The sequence below is a fragment of the Diabrotica virgifera genome, chromosome 6 (assembly GCF_917563875.1).
Source record: "Diabrotica virgifera virgifera chromosome 6, PGI_DIABVI_V3a".
Lineage (NCBI taxonomy): Eukaryota > Metazoa > Arthropoda > Insecta > Coleoptera > Chrysomelidae > Diabrotica > Diabrotica virgifera.
In genome coordinates, this window is record NC_065448.1 from 24334418 (window position 1) to 24357266 (window position 22849).

At 31.7% G+C, this 22849-nt stretch overlaps 1 protein-coding gene and 1 long non-coding RNA gene across 7 annotated transcripts in view; one reads left to right on the top strand and one right to left on the bottom strand.

Moving 5' to 3' along the window:
• Window positions 1–20301, bottom strand: part of LOC114331221 (nucleolar complex protein 3 homolog) — a 229787-nt gene extending 209486 nt beyond the window's left edge. For 2 of the 6 annotated variants that reach the window (XM_050654840.1, XM_050654839.1), the window contains exons 1-3: window positions 20035–20300; window positions 19888–19971; window positions 19705–19830 (exon numbers count right to left, since the gene is read on the bottom strand). In XM_050654840.1, the coding sequence (XP_050510797.1) occupies window positions 19705–19830; window positions 19888–19971; window positions 20035–20152 (328 nt within the window). In that variant the 5' untranslated portion in view covers window positions 20153–20300. Of the gene's footprint in view, window positions 1–19704; window positions 19831–19887; window positions 19972–20034 lie in introns of all 6 variants that reach the window. The other 4 variants (XM_050654838.1, XM_050654843.1, XM_050654845.1 and 1 more) reach the window with 4 other exon arrangements.
• Window positions 20302–20372: 71 nt separating this feature from the next.
• LOC126887383 (uncharacterized) lies at window positions 20373–22365 on the top strand. The gene is made up of 2 exons (XR_007699043.1): window positions 20373–20768; window positions 21763–22365. It is a non-coding gene; the product is annotated as an uncharacterized LOC126887383 (long non-coding RNA).
• The last annotated feature ends 484 nt before the right edge of the window (window positions 22366–22849 follow it).

Below are 22849 nucleotides of genomic sequence, written 5' to 3' on the forward strand. Positions count from 1 at the left end.
ATGTCAAGTTTAGGTATGATATAATATGTTTACTGCTTACTAGACAGAAGTCATCAAAATCTGTGCGCCCTACATTCGCGGTAAACAACTGATCGTCTGTTTGTTGTTTCTTCTTTTTATTTTATTGCCTATTCGTTTCGAATATTGGCGATCATTCTGGTTATAATTATTTTATTAACTGATGATTTAAATAGATTAGTTGTTGTAAAGAACCATTTCCTCAGGTTCTTTAACCATGATATTCTTCTTCGCCCAATTCCTCGCTTTCCGAATACTTTACCTTGAAGAATAATAGTCTTCAGTAATCTGTATTTAGTGCCGTTTCTCATTATGTGTCCGAGATATTCTAACTTTCTCCTTTTATTGGTATACATCACCTCTCTTTCTTTCCCCATCTTCGTAATACGGTCTCGTTGGTCATCTTGTCCATCCATGATATCCTTAGGATTCGCCTGTAGAGCCAAATCTCGAAGGCTTCAAGTTTTTTCTCCATCACTTCAGTGAGTGTCCAGGATTTAACTCCGCAGTATAATTTTGAGAAGATATAACATCGTAGGAGCCTTACTTTTATTCTTTTCAGTGCCATTTCACCACACTAATTATGTTATAAATTATAAATGAACCGACTACACGATTGATTCAGAGTGACAATAGCCTGCCAAGACAAATGGATATTTTTGACTCAAAAATTAGTTTATTTAAAAAACAATTAAAATGTATCCTATAATAAGTAATATCTTTCACATGTCAACCCTAGTCTATCCTTGGTAGCTGTATTAAATTTTGTTATAGGTTATTACTCAGAGCTGTTTGATATTTTAAGCATTTATTGTTAAGCTGTAGCTTTGTCAAAACTTTTTTAAAACTGTAAATGGATGCCGTTAATAAATAAATATTTTGGGTATGGTGCGTAGTTCCAAATATTATTCAATAATTAGATATGTTCTGGTACCCCAGATTCAAGGAAGCTAGGACAAATAATCCTGGACAAAAAATCCCCATAAATTATTCCTGGGCAAAAAATATCCCCATAAATAATCTTCACAAACAATACCCAGACAAAAAATCCCCACATAAAAATCCGGACAAATAATCCCCACAAATTTTTTTGGACAAAATACCTCCACAAAAAATTCCCAAGAAATATTTGCTACGGAATAGTTCTCAAAAGTTTTCCTGTGAACGCAATCGACGCAAATATTTTTCAACCTCAGTGCATGGGATAACAATCACCATGCAACCGCTTTTCAGCATGAAAATAATGATTAGCAATTTAGTCCATTCTTTCACGGTTTTTGCTCTAAATTTTAAAGAACCGCTTGGATTGACATGAAATTTGGCATACGCATAGCTTACATGTCAAAGAAAAAAGTGATATTGTGCCGATGTGTGCTTTTGCCCTGGGGGTGACTTTCACCCCCTCTTGGGGGTGAAAAAATATATGTCCAAAACAAGTCCGGAAATGGGTAAACTGACTAATTTTAAGTAACTTTTGTTCTATAGAGCTTTTTCGCCAAGTCAACACTTTTCTAGTTATTTGCGAGTGAATATGTTCATTTTTCAACAAAATAACCACATTTTTAGACGGTTTTTCGCAAATAACCCAAAAAGTAAGTATTTTGTCGAAAAAAACGTTCTTAGCAAAAATATAGCCTATAAAAAAGTAAAAAAAATGGTGTACGCTTTAGGTCTCTGGATCTCGTAGAACCAGAGTTATAGCCAATGAAAAATAGATTCATATTCACCAAATTTCAAATAGAATATTTCGACGTGAAATATCCAAAAAACTAAGCACTTTTTGGGGAAAAGCCATTATAACTTTTTTAAAGTGTTTAAAAAAAGCTTTATTTCTGTTTTTACAAAAAGTTTCTAGCATTAAATTTAAGCAAGTTACGCTGAAAATAAAGATGGTCCCTTTTGTTTTTGCAAAAAAAAAATCGGGAAGACCACCCCTTAATTAGCAACTTAAATGAAATTAATCGTTGCCGCTCCACAAATTATTTTACTTATATTGTGTTTATATGATCTGTAAGTTTCATCGATTCAAAGTGCTTATTTTTGAAAAAATTTGGTTTCAAAGTAAAATTTTTAAAAATTTAAATTTTGAAAAATATGCTTTTTTTCAAAATAACTTAAAAATTGTTAGAGATACCAAAAATCTCGAAACACAAAAAAAGTCAGATTTGCTTTTCTCAATATCATGTATTTTTTTGTTTTTCTGTTAGACAAAAATTGATCAAGATTTGGTGTTTCTAAATTTGCATACATTCGTGATCAGTGACTCGTTCAACCCCTTTTAACTACAGCCCTTTCAATAATAAGGACTTTGAACCGATGAAACTTACAGATCATATAAACAATATATACACGAGTCAGAAACTTGTGAAGTCGTTACGATTAAGTTCATTTAAGATACTAATTAGGGGGTGATTTTCTCGATTTTTTTACCAAAACCAAAAGGGACTAACTTTATTTTGAGCGTAACTTGTTTAATTTTGATGCTAGATTTTTTTTATAAAACAAAAATGAAGCTTTTTTTAAACACTTTAAATAAGTTGTAATGAGTTTTTCCAGAAATGTGGTTCATTTTTGGTTATTTCACGTTAAAGTATTCCATTTGGAATTTGACGAATATGAACCTATTTTTCATTAGCTATAACTCTGCTTCTACTAAATAAAAAAACGTGATATATACACCATTTTTTTAAATTTTTTATAGGCTATATTTTTGCTAAGAATGCTTTTTCGACAAAATACTTACTATTTGAGTTATTTGCGAAAAACCGTCTAAAAGCCTGGTTATTTTGTTGAAAAAATGAACATATCCACTGCCAAATAACTCGAAAAGTATTGACTTGGTGAAAAAACTCTAAAGAACAAAAGTTACTTAAAATTAGCCAGTTTACCCATTTCCTGACTTTCTTTGGACGAATATTTTTTAACCCCCAAGAGGGGGTGAAAACCACCCCCAGGGCAAAAGCACATATCGGCACAATATCACTTTTTTTCTTTGACTTGTTAGCTGTGTGTATGCCAAATTTCATGTCAATCCAAGCGGTTCTTTAAAATTTAGAGGTTTTGCAATATTTTACCGTTAATGAATGGACTAATTAAGATTAAGCATGAATTGTAACTTCAATTAACAAATTTCAACTACCAATTCTAATTTTATGCCGAAAACTTCAAATTTTACATGAAAGAAGAGTTTGAGTTTTTTCAAAAGTAATGGAAAATATAAGGAATGAGCTAAGGCTCTGGGAATCATATTGCAATTATTTGCTTAATCTTTTGCTCACTCTGCTTTGAATATCTCTGTTCAAAACTATGCCTATTCATGATCTGCTGGTCCTGAAAATGATAATTTTTGTAAAAGAGACAGAGACTAAAATGCCACTGAATCCCTAACAATCATTTTGCTGAGAATCTCCATTTTGGGAACCCAAAAGAGATGCAAAAACGATTGCCACTCCTAACCCCAGGTTTACACATACGAAATTAATTTTTAAATAAAATTAAATAAATTAAATAAAATAAAATAAACTTCACATTAAAAATTTGGTATCTTTTGATAAGGGGGTCCTATCAACAAAAATCAAAATATGTTTTAAAGGTAAAAAGTGCAGCTTTCGTATGCAACTGTCGCTTTGTGTTGCAAATGAAAACAGTTTCTATGCTGATAAAAATATAAATGTTGCACAATTTTTGCCATTTTTTACGATTTTCATAAGATCAATAAACCATTGACTGTTCACTATAGAATTTCTATTGTTAGGGCCTAATCTTCAAAACCTATAACATGAAATTTTGAATTTTGAAAACAAATATGAAGAATTTGAAATATGCCTAAAACTGCCTCATTTAAACTTTTACATTACAAACGATCTAAAACTATTGCACATACATATATTGCCGTCTCGATAGCACATAATATCTTCATCTACAAGCTATACCCAACGCCAGTTTCATGGAAGCATTTCCTGTGATGTGCGATCGTTTGTAATGTGAAAGTTTCAATTCAGCGTTTTTTAGGCATATTTCAAAGCCTCATATTTGTTGCCAAAACTCAAAATCAAAATTTCATGTAGAGTAAGCTTCAGCAATAGAAAATCTACAGCAACTGGTCAGTCTATGAGTAAATAATTGAAGAGTGGCCGAGCTAAGAGATCTAAGTGCCAAAATTAAAAATTGCCAGAAATAAAAGAAAACTTACACAGCCAAAAAAATAAAACAAAGATTATATAATTGAGGTTTGGAATAAGATATTCTTTTTCACTTTTTGATCGACTGTAGTGGCTCTCCTGCCACAGTTGTGTAGAAAAAAAATTAATCCCACATGAAAACCACCCGCAACATTTTTCCCTAATATCAAAATCATATACAGTAGAACCCCGATTATCCGTGTACCGATTATCCGTGTACAGATTATTCGTGCTACGATTTTCTATTACTCAAATTGCATTTTTAAGGTTTTATCAAAATAGTGTTACCATAAATCACTCGATGGAAACTACACACCAAGAGAGAGACTCATAATGACTGATTTATTTTTTCTGTTATCTTTTTATGATAGGTACATATGTACGTACAGTCCATCTAATTTACTTACCGTTGCACGTCATTATCTACGCCAGAGATCTAAGTTGACATAGTTGCCAAAGTATAAAAAAAATCCTGAATTAATTTTAAATCCAATATATATGACATAATTTTTGTAAACGTGGATTATACAACAAAACAAATTAATATTCAATGTAAATAAGTAAAAACTTAAAAAATAGAGAACAAGAATTAAGTTATAATCTTTTAAGATTTGCAGTACAAGCGTTTTTGCACTGCATTGTTAATAATTAAAAAACGGCTCTGAACTCTTGGCATGAAGCCGGTAGGTTTCTTTGTATAGCTTTGTCTACAATAACAACTAAAAAAGTTGTCAGATACCTCGATTATTCCAAGTTGTGATAAAATTAGGTGAAATTTATATTTTTATAGTAGAGGATGTTTTTATAGTAAAGTAAATAATAAAAACAGTAAACATAATAAAACAGATGCCTACTTATAGTAAAGAATATAAACAAATATGAAGTGTCATCACCGCAACTGTCACATAAATGTTACCAAATTATTCTAAAATGTCACCTTCGTTCGATTACAGTTACAGTGTGATTCGAGTAAATGTGCTTTATAAAAACGCTGTATAATCCATTTATACAAATTCAATGAAACATATTATTGTGTATTTCTTTAGGCTAACATTAATAGAAATCTTCAAATATTATTTCTACGCGTATATAATAAAATATGTCTAGTGGCTGTAATTCCAGTGTATTCGGCATCGTGATTCTAAAAAAGAACACACCTACCGCCTAAATATTTCGTGTTGGTATCATGCGACGTCACAGGCTATGACGCGGATGACGTGCAACGGTTAGTAAATTAGATGAAGTATATATATTATATATATAGCATGTCCCTGTAAGTTGTATCCATATGGAAAACTTTTTTATTAATAATTTTAAGAAAAAAAGTTATTTTTATAAAAAGTTCTGCATGGCCCAAAACCCAAGATTCAACCATCAGATATCAAATTTTATGAATGTTATACGAGGTATGTCAAAAAGTTTAAATTTCACTCAAGAGTAAAGTAGCTTTATTTTTTATAATATTGAAAATTGCTATTATGAAAAGTTGTTTGGAATTAAAAACTATATTCTAATATGCAATTACATCCTTCTAATTGAAAAAAAATTTGAAAAATTCTGGATAGCTAACATTATTTTCAGATATTTCAGTTCTGGTAACTCTTTTATTATTAATTTTACGAAAAAAAGTGATTCTTAATAAAAGGTTCTGGATGGTCTAAAACCTAAAATACAACCATCTTATATCAAATTTTATCAATTTTATACGAGGTATGTCAAAAAAGTTAAATTTACATCAAAAGTAAAGTACCTTTATAGTTCAGAATATTTCAATTAGAAGGATGTAATTACATACTGAAACATAGTTTTTAATTTTAAATAACTTTTCGTAATAACAATTTTCGATATTGTGAAAAATAAACGTATTTTACTATTGAGCGAAATCGATATTTTTTGACATACCTTGTATAAAATTGATAAAATTTGACATAAGATGGTTGTATTTTAGGTTTTAGACCATGCAGAACTTTTTATTAAGAATCACTTTTTTTCGTAAAATTAATAATAAAAGAGTTATCTGAATTGAAATAACTGAAAATAATGTGAGTTATCCATAACTTTTCAAAAAAAAAAATGCATTAGAAGGATGTAATTGCATACTAGAATATAGTTTTTAATTCCAAACAACTTTTCATAATAGCAATTTTCAATATTGTGAAAAATAAAGCTACTTTACTCTTGAGTGAAATTCAAACTTTTTGACATATCTCGTATAATATTCAAAAAAATTGAAATTTGATGGTTAAATCTTAAGTTTTGGACCATGCAGAGCTTTTTATGAAGAATAACTTTTTTTCGTAAAATTAATAATAAAAAAGGTTTCCATATGGATACAACTTACAGGGACATACTGTATATTAAATAATATGTCACGTCCGCTTAAAGTAGTCCTTGAAAATAAGAATGTAGCACTGTCAATTTTAAAAAATAAAAATAAACTTGCTACATCCAATATTAAGATTAGCTCCGATTCCACCTATCTACAGAGAAAGTACCTAAGTGAGCTTCGTACTAATTTGGCGGATAGGGTTTCAAAAGGTGAAGAAAATCTTACCATTAGGTACATTCGTGGCATACCAAAAATAGTAATCCTGAAAAAAAGCTGAATTCCAGTGGTACCTCCCACACTGTGCCTGCTGAACTAACAGTATATTATCAGAATGTTAGAGGAATTAGAACCAAGCTTAGTGCTCTTGAAGAAAGTGCTGCTACAACTGACTATGATGTGCTCATATTTACTGAGTTGTGGTTGTGTGATGGTATCAGTCAGTGCCGGTTTATGCACTGGGCGCTTGGGGCGGGCGCCCAGGGGCCCGGGCCCCGGAGGGGCCCGTAGAGACCCGTTCCTTTTCTTAATAAAAAAAGTTTAGTCCGCTAAATAATCTACATATTTTCCAAAATTGAAAAAAAAGACGACGAAATACCTGCGATTTCGAAATGGTCTGATTTTAAGACTGATGACTTTCTAAAAACTGTGAACTTTTAAACCAAAGAGTGATTTTAAACCAAGGGGTGAGAAAATTGTAAAACAATGTACCAAGATGGAGACAAACCTTATTATAGAAGATTAAATAAAAGCAACTTTTATAGAGGAAAACCCAATGAAAGGAAAGAAAATAGAGAGCTTGGCTAATATACGACGCAAGTGTTTATTGTTTCCCGTGCAAATTTTTTTCAATTGAAAAAATAGTTAACTGATTTTGGACGGATTCACTGGAAACATTTGAATAGTTTGCTCAAATCTCACGAAGAAAGTAAATTTCATCTGAACTCTATGGTTACATTAAGAAAGTAAATTTTATCCAAACTCTATGGTTACATTAAGAACAAGATCATCATTAATTGGAGTTATAGTTATAGACGCTGGCTTGAAAGAGTAAGTAGAACGCGAAGCTGACTATTGGATAAGCTTCATAAGAAGAGTTGTTTTCACTACCAAATTACTTGCTTCTCAAGGATACAATGAGGATTTAACAAGTCGTCATAAAGGAAATTACTTAAGTTGTCTTGTATACTATATAGGCTAAATTTCACTACTTTTTAGCTGAGGATTTACAACGGAATGCGAATAAATGAAAAAGTTAAATTAGCTATCTGCATCACTAAATTTGCAATGAATTCTTGGAAGTAATGAAATCAAAACTTGTACTCTTTTGACACTTTTGACTCTGTAAATGCTTTAGTTAAAAACTAGGGATCTATCATTCATCAAATCTATTTTTTCCAGTTAAGCAATAACAGAGACGAAAAATTAGCAATTAAAAATGAAGCCAAGACACTGCAGAATAAAATGGATACCTTTGAGACAGTTCTATTCACACTGATTTGGACAAAAAATTTGCAACGAGGTAATGCAACAAGCAAAACGTGAACGTGAAGAAACTGTGGACTTAAGCGTGTCAATTGAAGTAGAATTAATGACATCTATTTTGAGATTTGTTGAAGACGTAAGAAATAATATTTTAAGGGAAGTTGAACTAGAAGCCAAAAATATTTTTTACGAAGACGAGGATATCTCAAACATATTCTATACAACTGACCTTCAAAGAACAAAGAAGAACAAAACATTTTTCGATGAAGCAGGTGAAAGTGAAACAATTCAAGAGGAAAGAAAGATTCGGAATTGAAGTATTTAATGTTATATGCTACAATAATTACTCAAGTTCTTTTAAAGAGAATTAAATGCTACAAAGATGTTACATCAGCTGTTAGATGTTTTTCTACGCTAAATAAAGAAGCAGTCAAGACGTCAATTAATACTTTATGTGTGAAATATAAAAAAGGTATTGATAAAACCAAAGAGAATTTGCATAGTGAAATTACTCATTCTATAACATGCCTATAATATAGTGGACTCACGCAGATGACATTGATCTCGTTGGAGACTCCATATTCTCCACAAAAGACATTTTCAACAAGGTGGAAGGAGCAACAAGCAAAGTAAAGCTGAGGATTATTGAAGAGACGACGAAATATATGTGTATAAATAGATCGACACGAAGAGACAGGATAGGACAAAATGTGACGGTCAACACCTTTAACTTCGAAAGAGCACAACGTTTTAAGTATCTGGGGGCCATAATTACAGCTGACAACGATGTTACTAAAGAAATAAAAGACAGAATCCAATCAGCAAATCGCTGTCTATTCGCACTGGATAAGCTTATAAAATCAAAAAATCTTACAAGAAGTTCCAAGATCAAAATCTATAAATCTATCGTCAGACCTGTACTAACATATGGTTGCGAAACGTGGACCATGACCAAATCAAACGAAGAAAAGCTCAACGTTTTGAACGAAAAATACTTTTGGACTAAGATGGGCAGGCCACGTGCACAGACTTCATAACGAGAGACTTGCAAGACTGGTATGGGAGGAGATTCCTACTGACAAAAGACCACTCGGACGTCCCAGAATGCGATGGAGAGATAACATCCAAGCAGATCTCCGAAAAATGAATATCCCATTTGACCCTAGGTTGATGGAAGACCGAAGAAATTGGAAGAAAGTTGTACAGTCAGCCAGGACCCACCCAGGGTTGTAGCGCTACGTGATGATGATAGCATGCCAAAAGTTGAATAAATTTATAAAATTTGGTGTCATCCAGGATGTAAGGATTGTAGGCAACATTTCCAAGTATTTTACCTTTACTGCAAGTTTATTTCACGATACCAACTTCTACTGTCAGGCGAGCGGTCTTTTTCGGCTTTAAAAAGAATAAAAATATATTTAACGCTAAATTTGGGTCAAGAAAATCTAGGCGCATATTCTTTTTCTCATGATCATCTTTCAGTGCGTCACAGTTTTTCGATTTCTCTCTAACGCATTAAATTGTATGTGACAGAAAAAAAGGCACGTCTGGGAATATTTCGGTAATTATTCTAGTTCGGTGATTATTCTAGTTGTCGATAGATGGCGCCATAATCAAAAAAGAATTATTTATTAAATAAAATAATAATATTATCAATATAATCTGTACAATTTATAAGACTATACAAATGAAAGAAAATACCATTTTATAAATGCAATAGACACAATTGATTTGGTTTTATTCCAAATTGAAAATAAAATTTGACAACTGTCAGATTGAACTAAAATGTCACGTTAGAATAAATGTCATAAATGTGTATTATCACGGACTTACCTTTTTTTCTATAATTTGTGACGCACTGAAAAATGTTCATGAAAAGGAGAATATCACTATTGTATTATAGGAAATGTTGGAGCAACTAAATTGTGATAGTATTATATGACAGATTACTAATGCCTAGTCAAGAAAAAGTCATCTAATCTTTGTCATATGTATTTTTTTAAATATATTTTTTTGTTTGTCATGCGTTGTTTTGTGTAACTTTCTGTTTTTTTATATATTTTTGAATGTACTTTTTCGAATATTTTTTACATTTACTATTCTTCTTCTTCTTGTTTGGTTTAAAAAATATTGTATGGATTGATATTGTATGAATGAAAATATTGTAAGTTACAATAAATACATTTATTTTCTTGTTAAAAAAACTGACAACGAATAACAATTAAGGGGGCCCCTAAATATTTAGCGCCCAGGGCCCGAAGTTAGGTTAAACCGGCACTGGTATCAGTAATGACGAATTGGGACTTTTAGATTTTAATATATATCGAAAGGACCGCTCTCCATTAACTAGTGACAAAGTAATTGTAGGGGGTGTCCTTATTGCAGTTAAAAAATGTTACTCATCGAGGTCTATTCTGTTACCACATGTTCACTTGGAGGAACTGTTTGTTGAAGTTTGCACTCTGAATGAATGTTATATATTTGGTACAGTATATCTTCCTCCTAATTCAGTCTTAATATCCTATGAGAATCATTGTATTAGTATAGAATCTGTCTGTAACAATTTTCCTGAACACAAGTTCATTCTAACAGGAGACTACAATCTGCCAAATAGCGAATGGTACCATGATAAAAGAGGTGTCTTTAGTAATAATAGTAACACTGCTACTGATACTTTATGGTAGGGGAGCAAAGTATGCTAAATGTGCAGTCACTCGAGCGCTTTGGGGACCTATTGGGTTGTGAAGAGTAGGTCCTAAAACCAAAAAAAGTTAAGTAAAGTTTTCCATTTTAGGGGGCGCTTGCCATTTTTTAATTTAATTTTTCATTTCCAACAATCGTTTTTTCCGACTATAACGCCATCTATCCATAATTCGAAAAAATGTTTTGAATAAAAGTTACTTATTTTTACGTAAGGAATCCACATCTGCAAGAAAAAATGGGGGCTCCTATTTAAGATTTTAAAGTAACCCCCAACCCCACTCCCGTGGGGAGTTGTGTTTGATGCCATCCGATAGATGTTTCAAAAATATTAAACAAGTGTATTTTACAGTTTTTCGATCTGATGTTCATTTCGCGAAATATCGCGGGATTCGTATTTAAAATATTAAATTTGCCCCCCACCCCTCTCCGTGGGAAGTCGTGTTTGGTATCATTCGATAGATTTTTAAAAAATATTGAGCACATATTTTTTAGTTTTTCGATCTGTCATTAATTTCGCGAAATAATCGCTTTGTTCTTGTAAAACTTTGGGGCTCACCCATTTCCTTACGCCCGGCTCAAATCGCCAGATTTTTGAGATATACACTCTTTTGCATGTACTTAACTTACCTTATCTTAATCTGACAATTTCGAGTTTTTTAAGGATAGATTTTTTTTTCGGGCCCCCCTTAACGAACTCCCCTGTGTTAAGACCCAATATATGGTAGAGGTACATCTGCAGTGTACCAGGTTTCTCCCCATATGATAATCTGACGCGCTCGAGTAACTGCAAAAATCCCCGCTTGGGCTCCCCTACCATTAGTTGATACTTTTGCATTTTATAACCTATTTCAGCTTAATCACATCACAAATTGTAACAGAGTTTTACCTGACCTAGTTTTTGCTAATGATAATGAAAATTTAACAGTTGAAATTGCTAATGATTATTTATTGCCTTGTGATCGTTATCATCCTGCGTTATCTATTTCTTTAGCTATTAAAGATAATATGCCTGAGCTTCAATATGATAGTTTTGCCTTCAATTTTAGGAGAGGAGACTATGTTGCTCTTAATATGTATCTTGCTAGTATCTCCTGGGAGAATGTTTTAGGTATTTGCAGAGATATTAACGAAGCCACGGAACTGTTCTACTCCATATTGCAGTTTGGTATCCATTGTTCAATACCACGTGTAAGATTAAAAAATCACAAATTTCCTTGTTGGATGACTAATGACCTAAAATCATTAATATTTTGGAAAAAAATTGCTCATAAGATATATAAAACAAATTCTTGGGACGATTATCTACTTTTCTCTTCCTTGAGAACCAAATGCAAAGAATTAAGCAGGTCATGTCATGATATTTATATAAGTCAAACTGAATCTAGAATTAGTTCAAACGTAAAACACTTTTGGAATTTTGTTAACAGCAAACGCAAAAATAATGGTCTACCAAACACTATGTTTCTTGGAAACACAGTGCTTAATAATGGTGCGGATATCGTTAATAATTCTGCGCAATGCTTTCAAAATATTTACAGAGCAAATGATGATGATTTAATACAGCCCAGTATCTATTGAAATCATATTTAAAAAATTAGCCAATTTAGACATTTTTAAAGTCTCTGGACCAGATGGAATTCCACCCATACTATTAAAAAAATATAGATGTACTTTAACCCATCCCTTATAGTATAGTATAGTTGATCCAAAATATGGCATAACCCAGATATCCAAAGTGAAAGTTATCCTTCAACACCAAATTGTTCTATATGGTCCACACAATGTCCAGAAAAAAGTCACACCATTTTAAGCGTCGGGTTTGGGGGGGAGAGGGGGGAGAAATCGGTAAATTCATAGTTTTTGAAGTTATACTTCTTTACCGGCGATAGAGGGTAAATTTTTATATGGGAAAACCTAGCGACCGGGCGCATGCGCATTATAACTTTGTTCTGATTGGATGTTCAAATGACGTGTCAAACATTATTCAATATGGCGGCTGTGGCACAGCTGTAGTTAGATTATTTATGGTTGTTGCGTTTTAAAATTTGTTTGAAAAGAAACAACAAACAAAAGTTAGTTAATACTTATACTGCCTTTTTAAATAGTTTTCATATACCTATATTTTTGGACTTTTGGACTATTTTGGAAAAGGAAAACTCATTCTAATTTGGTAAGTACCTAGTTTTTATTATAATCATATTGTAATTATACATTTGGATTAGGTTGAAATACATACATTTATTTTCTCAAGAATGCGGATTTTAGAGAGAAATCCCAAATTAGGTTCGATTTTTATTTTTAAATTATGATTTTTTGGCGTAGATTTATTTATCTAGTAGGTATGTAATGCTTTGATTTACATACTTAATTTGATTACCAACAAAAGTTCTACCAATCTTCATCTAATATATTGTTTTCTTACTGTTTTGTTATATTTTTATATTTTCTTCCACAAAATTTAAACTACATAATTTTCAAAACAATTGTCAAACAGTAAAACGTTCAGTTACCGAATTTTTCCACATGATAAATAATGTGCGATTGGACGAGTGAGTCTACGCTTCGATTACGAGTCAAAGCGGCACGAAATTCAAGGGTTCAATTCCCGATGCAAGTTTTATTTTTTTATTTTTTTATGCATATTATGATTGTAAGTATATTTGTTATATAATTTTTTTTTTCAGCAAATGCGTATTTAAAATTTTTGCCAACAATTATTATCGTCCAGAAATCATTTTTTCTTTGTGGCATTTTTCAATGTGTTTGTGTGCGTTTTATTCTTTTATTTTTTTAAATTTTTGATATAGTCTTAAAAATCACATAATATGTAGTAGAAGTATAACTTCTTACGTGCGTACAAAGTACACACACATTCTTTTTTTTACGTTTTTCGTCAATATTTCTAAAACTGTACGGTTTAGCATGAACAACCTTCTATACAAAATTGTTCTACATTAAATTTGAAATAAAAAAAGGCCCTATGCAAAATCTTTCTAAAATGCATGGTTCCAAAGTTACGGAGGTAGTATAGTATAACTGGTCCAAAAAAAGGCCTAACCCAAACATCCAAAGTAAAAGTTTTCCTCTAACACCAAATTGTTCTATATGGTCCACATATTGTTCAGTAAAAAGTTACACCATTTTGAGCGTTCGGTTTGGGGGGCAGATGGGGGAGAAGTCGGTAAATTAGTAGTTTTTTTATGTTTTTCGTCAATATTTCTAAAACTATGCTTTAACGTAAACAATGTTATATACAAAAATGTTCTACATGTAATTTAAAACAAAAAATCTTGTATAAATAATTGTTATAACATCAACGGTTCCAGAGTTACGGAAGGTGAAAAGTTGAGGTTTTTGATACTTTTTATATTTATTGAGCAATGTATGGTATAACTATACCAAAAACCCAGACATCCAAAGTGACAGTTATCCTCCAACACCAAATTGTTCTATATGGTCCACATAATGTTCAGAAAAAAGTCACACCATTTTGAGCCTCGGGTTTGGGGGGAGAAATCGGTAAATATAAAAAGTATCGAAAATCTCCACTTTTCACTCTCCGTAACTCTGGAACCGTTGATTTTATAACAATTATGTATAGAACCTTTTTTGTTTTAAATTTTATGTAGAATATTTTTCTATAGAATATTCTTTACGCTAAAGCATAGTTTTAGAAATATTGACGAAAAACGTAAAGAAACTACTAATTTACCGACTTCTCCCCCATCTCCCCCCTCAACCGGACGCTCAAAATGGTGTAACTTTTTACTAAACAATATGTGGACCATATAGAACAATTTGGTGTTGAAGGAAAACTTTTACTTTGGATATTTGGGTTAGGCCTTTTTTTGGACCAATTGGACCGCGTTATGTAATAGCGGATTAAGCGCCAAAATGTAGTTTTGAGATAATTCGGGTTAAAGATTTTAAATTTGTTTTTGGTACTATTTCTAAAATATAGTACTGACATGTTTCATATTTAATATATTAATGCAAATGTAAATAGACTTTTACATGTATTTAAAATTTTTTTAAAATAATTTATATTTTAAAAGTTATTCAATCAAATGTCGCTTAATTCGTTAATTATTTTTTAAGATATGCATGAGTTAAGATCCGAATACCGGATTAAGAGACATATTTGGCGCTTAATCTGATGTTACCTGACAAAGGATGTCTTTAAATTCGATATCTTAAACGTTAGTAGATATGTTATGTTTTGTAATAAAGAATTAACCGACTATTCATGGCGCTTGATTCGTTATTACACTTACAAAGATGCGGATTTTTGTTTATGGCAATGGATTATGCACCATTATTGGCGTTTAGTTCGATATTACAAATCCTAGTGTGAGATTTTTTTTAATAAAATAAAAAATGTCGCTTAATACAGGCATTTAAAAACAGCTTTTTTTTTTAATTTTTTTACAAAAACATATTTTTATACATAGATTTGCACCCTAGCTGCAAGATGGCACTATTATCTCGATTTTGGACTTTTGGCGGTTAATCCGTTATTACATAACGCAGTCCAATTATACTATACTACCTCCGTAACTTAAGAACCGTTCATTTTAGAAGGGTTATGCATAGGGCCTTTTTTATTTCAAATTTAATGTAGAACAATTTTGTATAGAAGGTTGTTCATGCTAAACCGCATAGTTTTAGAAATATTGACGAAAAACGTAAAAAACCACGAATTTACAGATTTCTCCCCCCTCTCCCCCCCAAACCTGACGCTCAAAATGATGTGACTTTTTCCTGAACATTATATGGACCATATAGAACAATTTGGTGTTGGAGGATAACTTTCACTTTGGATCTGGGTTTGGGTCTAACTATACCATACTATTGTTCTGAAGCTATTTTCTTGTGGCATTTTTATAATCAAGTATATTCAAATGGGAAATAAGCCACAATTTTACCTAAAAATGATTTTATTAACGTTTCGACGCCCAAGTCGGGTGTCGTTGTCAAAATACAAAATAATACTAAATAAATAAAAATGTTGTTGCTTAGTAAAAAATTCTTCTAATTATTTATTTAATCTGACTCATTTATATCGGCAATTCAGACACGTATTATACATTTTAAAGTAGACGACTTTAAAATGATATTGCCAATATTGATGAGTTGCGTTCCTGGGACGACTTTACTAAAAGATAGTTCATTCGATTACATGAAATCAATCCCAACTCAAGAATATCCGCCACAAAAAAAATCATAGCATGTGATCTGTCTTTAAAAAGACAACCAAATGCAAGGGTGGCACTGAAATTCTCGCGTTAGAGATTCCATAGTAAATCACGAGGGAAAACCAGGAAAAACCTCGTGATACTATCCCGACATCGTAAGTATTTCGGTTTACATTTAGTTTACTCTCAAAACTAATATATATATTTTATAATATATAATACCATACTATTATATTTTCTGTTTTCTCATTCACTTGATTCAGGTATTTGTCCAAGTTTGTGGAAATCTAGTTTTATTGTTCCTATTTATAAATCAGGTGACAGGAGTAATATAGCTAACTACAGACCAATAAGCATCCTTTTTTCTATTCCTAAAATTCTAGAGAGTATAATATGCGACTATATTAAAACACCTTTATGCAATGTACTAATTGAAGAGCAACATGGTTTTCTTTCAGGTAGATCAACTTCCACAAATCTTTTACTTTTCGCACAATACATATCTGATGCTTTTGAAAGGAGACTACAGGTGGATGCTATTTATACAGATTTCTCCAAAGCATTTGACACTGTGAATCATAAATTGTTGTGTAACAAGCTTAAAGCTATTGGATTTACGGGAAATCTGTACAACTGGTTATGTAGTTACACTAGCTGAATACAACTTGTTAAAATTAAACACTTTCAATCTAGTGAAATTTCCGTAACATCTGGTGTTCCACAAGGAAGCCACTTAGGGCCTTTCCTTTTTAATATATTTGTTAATAACATTAAATCTCAAATTAACTCTAAATTTCTGCTATTTGCTGATGATTTAAAAATCTATAGAATTATCGAATCCGTCTCAGATTGTGAAAAACTTCAAAATGATATTAACAAAATTATGGCATGGTGCAATTGGAACCAAATGAGCATTAATGTTGGAAAATGTCACTTTATTAGTTTCTGTAGAAGAATTAACAACCTCTGTTATAATTACAAATTGGCTGAAGAACCACTGAAGGCTGTATCAACTGTAAGAGATCTAGGTGTTCAATTAGATTCCAAACTAAATTTTTGCGCTCATTTTGATTATGTGAATAACCAGGCATTTAAAATGTTATGCTTCATTATTAGAACTTCTAGATGTTTGCATAACATTAATTCCATCAGACTGATTTACATTTCCCTAGTTAGATCTGTTCTTGAGTATTGCTCAGTTGTTTGGTCACCCACTTATCCCTTTCGTGACCGGCTGACACGATCGTGAGCTCATGTTTATGTGGGTATCAATAACAAAATAAACATATTTTTACTAGGAAAGATGATATCAATATGTTGTGTCTATCGTGTATTATTAGAATAACTGAAATTATTTAACGAATTCACGCTTAGTTTGCAATAGAATACCCTATAAAGAAGGCTGTATATTTTGAGGACAAAACTGATAAAGGTAAGTAAAAGATATCTTGTTTTTTATAAGTGTTTATGTTATTGTAACGGGGTTGTGGTATAGATAAAGTTTCAACTTCAAGATAATAAACAAGATTTAAGAAATTATTGATTTGTTTGTAGAGATCTTGTCCCGTAAAATTTGAATATCACGATAGTGAGTTGCTGTCACACATTCAATTTTCAATAGCAGGACTTAAAATACTAAATATTTATTGGTTTGACTTTTCATTAATTTTTCTATACTTTAATGATAAAAGTAGTTTTTCTAATTATTACAGGTGTGCCTCTCTTCCACGATTTGGCTCTAGAGGTGTTAAATGATGGTAACTAGTCCGAAATAGAAGATTTAGATGGCGAAAATGATGTTGCTTTTGACATTCAGATGTTTAAAAATAACACTGATGACAAGGATATTGAAGACACTGTATTAGATGAAGAACCTGTATTGGATGAAGAACCTGTTCCTTCAACGAGCTCTTCTTCAGCAAAGAGGCAATGGAAAGACATGACATTTCAACAAAAAATGTTTGTTCTATTTTAGTTAGTATGTAATAGCATATTAAACAATAATAAAAATAATTTTTATTTGGCCCTAATGGTGTTTTACGTTTAATAAAAATGAATTTTTTCATACACTTACGATCCTGCATTCATAGAACATAAGCCCAGAGCGCACGAACGTGACATGTCATTTGTGACAGATTCAAACAATGAATGTTTTTTTCTGCATTTTTAACACCTTTTTAGATACCGTATATCGTATTTATTCAAAGGGAAACTTCATTTTCACTCAAAAAAAATTCAGACCTGAAAGGGTTATGAAGTCCATATAGCTAAGCTTGAAAAAGTCCAAAATAAATTCATTAGGTACTTAAGTTTTAAGTTACACAAACCTTTAAGTGACCATTCCTACTCAGAAATTAGAAATGAATTAAACCTTCCTAGGCTATCTTCCAGACAGATGTATGCTGATGTTTTGTTTCTTCATAAACTACTGAATTCAAAAATTAATTGCAATGATCTACTGTCTCTAATTGACTTTAATGTTCCCTCTAGAGTTACTAGAACATCCTAAAATTTTGCAATTAAATTTCATCGCTGCAACTTTGGTAGGCATTCTCCGCTGAGTAGACTCATTCTAAATGGAAATAGAATAGACCTTGATTTGTTGCTGTGTGCTTCGGAAAATGTTTGTAGACAGTGTTTAAAAAAAAATTTGTAATCTTATGTGATTTATATTTGTTATTTACTTTGTATTATTTTAATATTTCTTTTTTCTATATAGCTGCATCGCCAATTTTTGTCATACATATTTACTATATCTTTGTATTTATTGTATCACTAGATAATTATAATATTTTGTGTATATATTAAATTGGGTGGTATCCCGTTAATAAATAAATAAGAAAGGTATGTATTATATAAGGATTATAGGAAATTAGGAAAAATGGAAATTAGGCATCGGACAACGTCGCAAGACGTTTTAAAACCGATTGATATATATAATATGTATTATATAAGAAATAAATGTTCGTATTATCAGTGCTTTTCAATTATCCGTGTCACGTCCGGTCCCGAGGAGCACGCATAATCGGGGTTCTACTGTATGTGCATATATTACCGCCCAAACCCGACTTCAAGACAAATTAGTTTGTCCTGAATGCGTTAAGATGAACTAGTTTGGCCTAGGTCAAACTAGTACAGTACAACCTGTGCAGTACTTAAATTTTGTACCACTGGTACTTCGATTAATTAACAAATAATGTGATGTCGGACTTACAGGCAGCTTTATCTTTGGGCTTCGTTTACATCCAACAGAGTGAAGTTGGCACTTATATCTCAAAGGGGGACATTGGCAAAGCAGCAAAGATTATAAGAACAGCTTATTTCAGAAAGGGACCCAAGTCAGTTTTTTGTTAATGAGTGGATTCATTCATTATGATGGTAGACACATCGTTTATGGTAGAAAGGGACCCGATTCATTGACTACATATGGCATATTTTCGTTGACTACAGAAAAGGACTTCATATCCACACAGTTTCTTGCATATTTTTCGAAAGTTAGTTAACATGACTCGAGTCTCTTTCTGAAATAAGCTGTTCGTATTGATTAAAAAAAAACAAAATTTATATTTTGCCTCTTAGCTCGACCAATCTTGTATTATAGATTGAATGCAAGTTATAAAAAACTTTACTAGAGGGCGTCAAGTATTACATAACGCATGTTGGGGGAGGAGGGTCAAAAATCTTCAAAAATTGCATTACGTAATAGTTGAACGCCCCATTACGGTGCGTTACATAGGGGGAGGGGGTCAAAAATCAAGTTACATAATACTTGAACGCCCCCTATTACTTCTCTTACCTAAGTTATCTTCACATTGTTCATTATTCAGGTTTTTAAGATCTAGGGACGTAATCAGATGAGGTTCTATACATCCTTCCACATCTCCAGCAAACTCTTCCTTAGGTTCAACTTTTACTTCTATAGCTAAAAAGTAGATACTTATTACATTACACTGTTTAGTTACTTTTTTATTTCTCTTACCTGAGCCATATTCTTCTTCTGGTTCATTCTTCATCTCTTTATGATCAACAAACTCTTCCTCAATTTTGAGTTGTAGTTCCATTGCTAACGAAAAATATCAATTAGGTACATTACATTTTTATCACTAATTCTTATTATCTGTTTTACCTGACTTATCCTCTACTAGTTCATTCTTGAAATCCACAAATTCTGTTGATGTAGATAGCCGACTATGTATAGATCTTTGGTCATGTTCAACAAACTTTTCCTCAATTTCAAATTCCATAACTAACAAATCAACTGAATAGAAATATTTAAAATAGGCAAAAAACTGTTAATATGAGACAATGGGATATCCACATTACACACTGTTTATTATATTTTATTTTTTATATGAAATTGGAATAGAAAATATAGAATGAATAAAATTCTTTCAACAGCTTTCAATTTCAATGAACTGTCAAGAGTGTCAACAAGAGTGTCAAGATTCAAGCAGAGTTGCCAGATGAGATTTTATAAATCCCTCACAAAAGTGCACTTTACATCAACAATAAATTGAACAATAAGGCCCGATTGTACATTGGCGGCTTAAGCTATGGCTTAGTTGAACCGGGTTCAATTTTGAGCGTCGGTTTAACTTCATTCGGGTTGTTCAATGCCGAGTTCAGTTAAGCCGAGGTTCATACAAATTTTGGTAAGGTTGGCAACGTAAGGCATGCGTATTCAAAGCAATTCCCGTCAATTCTCGACATAAATTTTCCCGCCATTTATGTATTATTATTTGGTTTTTGTCAATATAATTCTTTTATTACTGTTATTAGTTTAATCGGTATTTTCTATCGTTTAGTTTATCAGTTTAATCAATTTCCTACGTTAAATTTGTGAACAGACCATTTGAATAGGTATTATAAGTATTAGGATATTGCAATGTGTTTATTTTCTTTTTGTAAAAAACTGTTTTTATATAAGTGTTTTTTTCTACACTGGACGCAAAAAAGCCTTCCAATTTCACCTCTCAAAAAGAAATATTGGTATCTTTGGCCAAATAATAAAGCAGAATTGTACAAAATAGAATGAAACAAATAACCCCCAAAATTTTAAAGAAGTTTATCAAAGCCATTGATTGTAGCAGATAGTAAGAAATTTTTATAAATATCTAATAGTTGTTGTATGTATTAGTTTAAATTTCTAAATTAACAAAGTATTCATGCATAAGATTTTCAACCTCCTCCTACGTTTGACAAATTGTACTTCTCATGATTCTCTAGACTATAGACAGTTAGATTTACTACATTTTGGCTAATGTTATTGCTACTTCTTCTTCTTTATGTAGTATGGGCAAAGGGTTATTAAAAAGCATTGCAATATTGTGTATCATTGATGTTCCAATTACAATTGAATGGGCCTTCCGAATAAAAGTGCCATGTGATTCGTTTTTAAGAAATCGAACAAAAACTGTTAAAATTATAATAATGGTAAATTTATACATTTTAAGGATTAGTAATTAATTACTTCAGCTTAGTACCATCTGTTTAATTTCAGTACTTAAATTACATCTCAACTGAACTAACTTTTCTTCGTCATTGATATTTTATGGACTTTACGGTCTTTAAATGTACCTATATTCTTCTTAATATATTCGTCATGCTTTGACTGGCTGATTGACATATAGTCCATGCCATTAAAAAGGATTAGTAATACAGTACAGTTATTTACAAACTGTATTAATAACTAACCCTTAAATGTGTAAATTTACCAATATTCCAATTTTAACAGTTTTTGTTCGATTTCTTAAAAACGAATCACATGGCACTTAACAATTGTTATTCGGTAGACCCATTCAACTGTGTCTATGCATTCTGCATTCTCATTGTGCCTCATTAAATAAAATTTCAGCTTGTGATGAAGGATTGCGTAAGGGTGTTATCAGGTTTTCTTGACTCCGTAACCACTATCACCAAAGAAGATACTAATTCAATCTTCACATTCTCTTCTCATAAATATTTAACTGTTTACAGCTATGATTTCAAATTCACTCAAAAATGTTAATATTTGCCTTATTCTAGGGAAGTAGGTAGGTAATTTAAATAATTTTAGAAGGTAAATTAGTTTGTAATTATTATTAAATAAAGTGATAATATGTACCTACATAAGCATGGTACAAATATAATTAATTTAAGATTTATTAATAAATTATGTACATCTAATTTAATAAATTAACAAAATCGTTTTCTACATTTGCTTCAAAATCATTCACAAGTTGCAAAAAGGAGCCTGTTGCTTAAAACCAGTGATATGGGCCCACTTCACTGCACAAAACCTTAATTTAAGGCAATAAAAACAATGTTCTTAGAAGATACAGCTTGGTTCTTGAAATGTCAATAACAAATTTGCCACTTGTTTTCGTTCTCGTTCTTACCTATCTGTTCGATTTTTTATTCTATGAGCAATACTAGTTTCATACAAATAGTGAACAGTGAACAGATATCCAAAATCTTTGCAACAATGCATAATGCATTATCCTTCCATTTTCAAAATGATTTTCTCTAGACCTACACTGTTTCTGTGTTCTCCTTCCTTCTAGAATATTTACCATTTCCAGAAAATCTTCATTATTAGTTAAATTTTCAATGAGGTTCATTTTTAAGGTGTAAATATTATGATTTCCGTTGACAAATGACAAAAATGTGAGGTTAAAAATGCTTGAACCAGCGTTAAACCGCCGAACATCGACCGCTCAGCTGAACCCGGGCTTAAACCGAGCTCAAGCTTAAACTTTGTATGTACAACGCACTTCTTGCCCTGAACTCGGTAATGGCGCTGAGCCGGAGTTGAACCTCGATTGTACAACCGGGCCTAAATTGACCAAGTTATTCAAGGCCAAATTTGACGTGTTCTCAAAGCACAATTTGACATCCAAGTTTGTTCGTTATTAACTTGACGCCAATAAATTCGTGAATTTCTTGAAAGCAAAATTTTCTTG